The sequence below is a fragment of the Callorhinchus milii genome, unplaced genomic scaffold (genome assembly GCF_018977255.1).
Source record: "Callorhinchus milii isolate IMCB2004 unplaced genomic scaffold, IMCB_Cmil_1.0 Scaffold23, whole genome shotgun sequence".
Lineage (NCBI taxonomy): Eukaryota > Metazoa > Chordata > Chondrichthyes > Chimaeriformes > Callorhinchidae > Callorhinchus > Callorhinchus milii.
Genome location: NW_024704764.1, coordinates 6,916,951 through 6,923,035, shown reverse-complemented (window position 1 = coordinate 6,923,035; position 6,085 = coordinate 6,916,951). Strand labels below are relative to the sequence as shown.

General features: G+C 52.1%; 1 protein-coding gene across 1 annotated transcript; it reads left to right on the top strand.

The window, feature by feature from the left end:
* Positions 1–1,800: 1,800 nt before the first annotated feature.
* LOC103183861 (frizzled-2) lies at positions 1,801–3,605 on the top strand. The gene has a single exon (XM_007901576.2). The coding sequence runs from the start codon at positions 1,801–1,803 to the stop codon at positions 3,553–3,555; it is 1,755 nt and encodes a 584-aa protein (XP_007899767.2). The 3' UTR covers positions 3,556–3,605.
* Positions 3,606–6,085: the final 2,480 nt, after the last annotated feature.

The following is a 6,085-nucleotide window of genomic DNA, read 5'->3' as shown; positions in this document are numbered from 1 at the left end:
TGCTACAAGTTAAGAGTGATTTTTAAAAAAAAGCCAGAGTTGAGTATTAACACTCTGTAATCCAGATCTCTACTGAGCTCCTGCCAATTCCATGTCCCTTTAAATGAAGACGCCGCTGTATTTGAGGGTCTAATCATTGAGATGGTTGTGTGTGTCTCACTTGTCTGTGTGTCTCACTCTCTGTGTGTGTCTGTCTGTCACATACACATAGTCTGTGTCTCACTCTGTGTGTGTGTGTCTCACTGTGTGTGTGTCTCACTCTGTGTCTCTCACTCTGTGTGTCTCACACTGTGTGTCACTTTGTGTGTGTCACACTGTGTGTGTGTGGCTCACTCTGTCTGTGTGTCTCACTCAGTGTGAGTGTGTCTCACTGTGTGTGTGTGTGTCTCTCACTCTGTGTCTCACTGTGTGTCTCTCACTCTCTGTGTGTGTCTCACTCTGTGTCTCACTGTGTGTGTGTCTCTCACTCTGTGTGTCTCACTCTGCGTCTCACTGTGTGTGTGTGTGTGTGTGTGTCTCACTCTGTGTGTGAGTGAGTGTACGTTGTGCCAATGCTTTACCCTGAGCGTGGAGTGGAGGAGTGGTCAGTGAGGGAGTCCCCCCTGACTGGTTGGGATATTTGGGGGGGAAAAGGGGGCTGGACAGGCCAGGCCAGGCTCTGGGTCTGTTTCAAGGTCCGTCCCCCTTGTGTGGGTGAGGGGGGGTTGCGCAGCCGCCTTCTTACGAGGGAGGGAGGGAGGTAGAGAGAGAGAGGGAGAGAGAGAGAGAGGGAGAGAGAGGGGCCTCTTGAAACGGTGTAATTGAGATGATGTTCTCAATCGCGGCACAAAGAACAAGTCAGACAGTCGCTTAACGGAGGAGACTGCGAGTTAGTGACTGTGAGAGAGAGAGAGAGGGAGGGAGTGAGTGGCTCAGAGAGAGAGAGAGAGTGGCTCAGAGAGAGGGAGTGAGTGAGAGAGTGGCTCAGAGAGAGAGAGAGTGGTTCAGAGAGAGAGTGATTCAGAAAGAGTGAGAGAGTGAGTGAGTGAGTGACTCAGACAGAGAGAGAGAGAGAGGTAGAATAGCAGCCAAAGAGCATTGGCAATATACGTGGTTTCCCGAGAGAAAGGGGGGAAAAGGGGGGGTGGGTGGGGGTGTCTTTTTTATTTGGGGGAGGGAGGGAGGAGAGGAGGAGGAAAAGAGAGAGAGGGAGGGAAAGGGAAAGGGAGAGAGAGTGGGGTGGGGTGGGGGGGAGGTGGGGGGGAAGTCATTGCCACCAAACCTTACCCAAATGTTGTGAATTAACGCAACCCGTCTTGTGTGGGAGAGAGAGAGAGAGAGAGAAGGGGTGAGAGAGAGAGAGAGAGAGAGGGGGGAAAGGGGGAAAAGAAAGAGCGAAGGGAGGAAGAGAAGGGGGTGGGAGGGGGGGAAGGAAAGAAGGGAAAGAGAACACAAGGAAACGGGAACAGAGAGTAAGAAAGAGAAAAGCAGGAAAACAGAGAGAGAGAGTGAGTGAGTGAGAGAGAGAGAAAAAGAACAGAAGGAGGAAAGCAGAAAAAGAAACGGGAGTGAGAGCGGGAGAGGGAGAGGAGGAAAGAGAAGAGAGAGGAATAAAAGAGAGAGAGAGGGGAAAGAAGAGAGAGGAATAAGAGAGAGAGAGAGGAGAAAGAAGAGAGAGGAAGAGAAAGAGAAGAATAAGAAGAGAAAGAGGAAAGAAAGAAGGAGAGAAGGGAGGAAGGAAGGAAAGAAAGAAAGAGAAAAGAAAAGGAGAGAGAGAGAAAAAAAGAGAGAGAGGGAATGGACCCGGGACGCCGGGGAACGATGCATTCGAAGGCGTTCGCGAACGGACCGCGCGTGTTGCTGTTGGCGGTGGCGGCGGCGGCGGCGGCGCTGTCCGGTCGGTCGGTGGGCGGTCAGTTCCAGGGCGAGCGCGGCATCTCCATCCCCGACCACGGCTTCTGCCAACCCATCTCCATCCCCCTGTGCACCGACATCGCCTACAACCAGACCATCATGCCCAACCTGCTGGGCCACACCAACCAGGAGGACGCGGGGCTGGAGGTCCACCAGTTCTACCCTCTGGTCAAGGTCCAGTGCTCCCCGGAGCTGAAGTTCTTCCTGTGCTCCATGTACGCCCCGGTGTGCACGGTGCTGGAGCAGGCCATCCCGCCCTGCAGGTCCATCTGCGAGAGGGCTCGGCAGGGCTGCGAGGCGCTGATGAACAAGTTCGGCTTCCAGTGGCCCGAGCGGCTCCGGTGCGAGAACTTCCCGGTGCACGGGACCGACCAGCTGTGCGTGGGCCAGAACCGCTCCGAGGAAGGCGGCGGTGGAGGCGGTGGAGGCGGTGGAGGTGGTGGTGGAGGCGGCGGCGGCGCACCCAACGCCCTCTCCACTCTCCCGCCCCACCACCCGCACCGCCACCCGCACAGCCCGGACCCCCCGCGCCCGCACCACCCCCGCGACCCCCCGCTCTTCAGCTGCCCGCGGGCCCTGAAGGTGCCGCCGTACCTGAACTACCGGTTCCTGGGGGAGGAGGACTGCGCCGCCCCGTGCGAGCCCTCCCGGGCCAACGGCTACATGTTCTTCAGCCGCGAGGAGATGCGCTTCGCCCGCGTCTGGATCCTGATCTGGTCGTCGCTGTGCTGCGCCTCCACCCTCTTCACCGTCACCACGTACCTGGTGGACATGCAGCGCTTCCGCTACCCGGAGCGGCCCATCATCTTCCTGTCGGGCTGCTACACCATGGTGTCGTTCGCCTACATCGCGGGCTTCGTGCTCCAGGACAAGGTGGTGTGCAACGAGAGGTTCTCGGAGGACGCCTACCGGACGGTGGTCCAGGGCACCAAGAAGGAAGGCTGCACCATCCTCTTCATGATGCTGTACTTCTTCAGCATGGCCAGCTCCATCTGGTGGGTCATCCTGTCCCTCACCTGGTTCCTGGCCGCCGGGATGAAGTGGGGCCACGAAGCCATCGAGGCCAACTCCCAGTACTTCCACTTGGCCGCCTGGGCCGTGCCGGCGGTCAAGACCATCACCATCCTGGCCATGGGTCAGATCGACGGGGACCTGCTGAGCGGCGTGTGCTTCGTGGGCCTGAACGGCATCGACCCGCTGCGGGGCTTCGTGCTGGCGCCGCTCTTCGTGTACCTGTTCATCGGCACCTCGTTCCTGCTGGCGGGCTTCGTGTCCCTGTTCCGGATCCGGACCATCATGAAGCACGACGGCACCAAGACCGAGAAGCTGGAGAAGCTGATGGTCCGGATCGGGGTCTTCAGCGTCCTGTACACGGTCCCGGCCACCATCGTCATCGCCTGCTACTTCTACGAGCAAGCCTTCCGGGAGCAGTGGGAGAAGAGCTGGGTCAGCCAGACCTGCAAGTCCTACGCCATCCCCTGCCCCCTCCAGTACCACCCCCGCATGACCCCCGACTTCACCGTCTACATGATCAAGTACCTCATGACCCTGATCGTGGGCATCACCTCGGGCTTCTGGATCTGGTCGGGCAAGACCTTGCACTCGTGGCGCAAGTTTTACACCAGTCTGACCAACAGCAAACACGGGGAGACGACCGTGTGAGGCCCTCCTCCCCCCCCACCCCCACCACCGGGGTTGTGTGTGGGTGTGTGTGTGTGTGTGAGGGTGTGTGTGGATGTGAGTGAGTGTGAGTGAGAGTGAGTGTGACAGAGAGGGAGAGTGTGTGACTTGAGAGGGAGAGTGTGTGAGTGTGACAAGAGTGCGTGTGTGTGTGTGACAGAGAGTGAGAGTGTGTGAGTGTGACAGGGAGAGTGTCTGAGTGTGACAGTGTGTGTGTGTGTGACAGAGAGTGTGTGAGTGTGACAGAGACAGTGAGAGTGTGACAGAGAGTGACAGTGTGTTGAGTATGATAAGAGTGTGACAGTGTGTGAGTGTGACAGAGTATGTGTGTGTGTGTGACAGAGTGTGTGTGAGTGTGACAGAGAGTGTGTGTGTGAGTGTGACAGAGCGAGTGTGTGTGAGTGTGACAGAAAGTGAGTGTGTGTGTGTGACTGAAAGTGTGTGAGTGTGAGTCACAGAGTGAGAGTGTGTGTATGAATGTGACAGAGTGAGTGTGTGAGGGAGGGCGAGTGTGAGAGAGAGTGAGTTGAGTGTGTGTGTGTGCGAGAGAGTGAGGGTGTGAGTGAGGGAATGTGTGTGAGTGTGAGAGAGGGAGTGAGTGTGTGTGAGTGAGTGTGAGAGAGGGAGTGAGTGTGAGAGAGAGGGAGTGAGTGTGTGAGTGAGTGAGTGTGTGCGAGGGAGAGAATGAGTGTGTGTGTGTGAGACATGAGTGTGTGTGAGAGAGACAAGAGTGAGTGTGAGACACAAACACACACATAAAGGCACACACACACACACACACAGAGTGGAGAGAATTCAGTGACCGTGGACTTTATTTCATGTTTTTCATTGTTTTTTTTAAAAAAACCTCCAAACCCCCCAATCCCTCTCTCTTACCCCTCTCTTCCCCCCCCACCACCCTCTCCTCTCTCCCCCACCCCCACCCTCTCCTCTCTCCCCCACCCCCACCCTTTCCTCTCTCCCCCCCACCCCACCCCCACCCCAAATGTTTTTTTTATTCAACAACAAAAAGTTTTGCAAAGAAAAAGTTATTTTTGTTGTTTTCTCCTTCTTCTTCCAAGGGATAACTTACTTCCAAGCTTGTAATAAATAAACCTGTAAATAGCATTTGTAAAAAAAGGTTTTAATTATATATTTGTATTTAATAAGAAACAAAAGAAAACGAGAGAGAGAGAGAGAGAGAGTGAGTGAGAGATCTTACTTGAGATTTTTTTTTACATTGAGTATTTCGGGTACTAGCGTTCATCCAATCGGCCAATAAACAGATTTGCGAACCGATGGGGGAGGTGTTGGGTGGGGGGGTGGGGGTTGGGGGTGTTTTGGGGGTTGGGGGAGGGAGAGAGAGAGAGATCAGAGATCTCGTTTGAGTCCAGAGCGAAAAGCATTGCCCCTTTTTTCCCCCCCTAACCCAAAGCTGAGGCCATATAGAGATAACGACTGCTGCTATATTATTTAAGCAGCCATGAATATATCTTATCTTATCCTAAGTGTATCTGAAACTTAATCCCTTTTGCAGGCAGGCTCTCTCTTAACTGAATGGAGAGCACAATAAAACTGTCTCTTATTTCCCCAGCCCCCCACCCACCCCCCCACCCACCTACTCTCCCTCTCCTCTCTCCCTCTTCCAGGGGAAGGCAAATGTAAATCCGATCTCTTGTGTTCGTGCTTGAGGTTTCGTTTCTAAAAAAATGTTTTTACACTCCCAGGAACTTTAAAAGAAAGTTTAGGCACATAATTTTTTTTGAATTTGTATGCATGTTTTGAATGGCCTCCGACCTTCCCATCGTCTAAAGTATATATTAAAAAAAAATCTTCCTAAGTCAACTTGCTCCATAACGCACACACACGCACAAACATAGACTCACACACTTCACTCACACACTCACACACACGTTAAACTGTGCAAATATCAGATGTCGGTTTCAATCCAGGAACACAAAGTACTTTTTTTTTAAAAAATATATATTTTTTAGGAAACAAAAGAGGTTTTTGTCCTGGCTGGGTTTGTTCATAGCTTCATATCCGATCACAATTCTTTATATTTATAGATCAATAGAAGTGTTTCTATATTCGGTATTTTTTTGATTTTTTTTCTCTCCCCCCCCCCCCTCCCCCTTTTGAAATAAAATACCATTTTTTTGTACAAAAAAATCTTGGGATTTGCGTTTCCTTTACTTGCGGTTAAGGTGAATTTTTTTAAAGAAAATTAAAAAAATATAAATAGACTCTCAAAACTCTCAAGCACTGTTATCTGGTGAATGAGCCTGTTCCTACAAAGGGTGTGTCTGTATTTGTGTGTGTGTGTGTGGTGTGTGTGTGAGTTGATAATTCTGGGCTGCTGTTTTTATATAGAAATATATATTTCCAGTATATATTTTTGTTCGTGCAGCGCAGCTCAGAATCGAAAAAAAAACCTGCTACAGTCGGCTCAAAAAAAACCTATCTCTCTTTCTGAATTGCAACCCGTAAAATAAAGTGCGTTGCCTTTCGAATATGTTGTTTTTTTAAAACA

Bases quoted from the DNA above. Each gene is read 5' to 3' on its own strand.
- LOC103183861 (XM_007901576.2), top strand. From the start codon at position 1,801: ATGCATTCGAAGGCGTTCGCGAACGGACCGCGCGTGTTGCTGTTGGCG.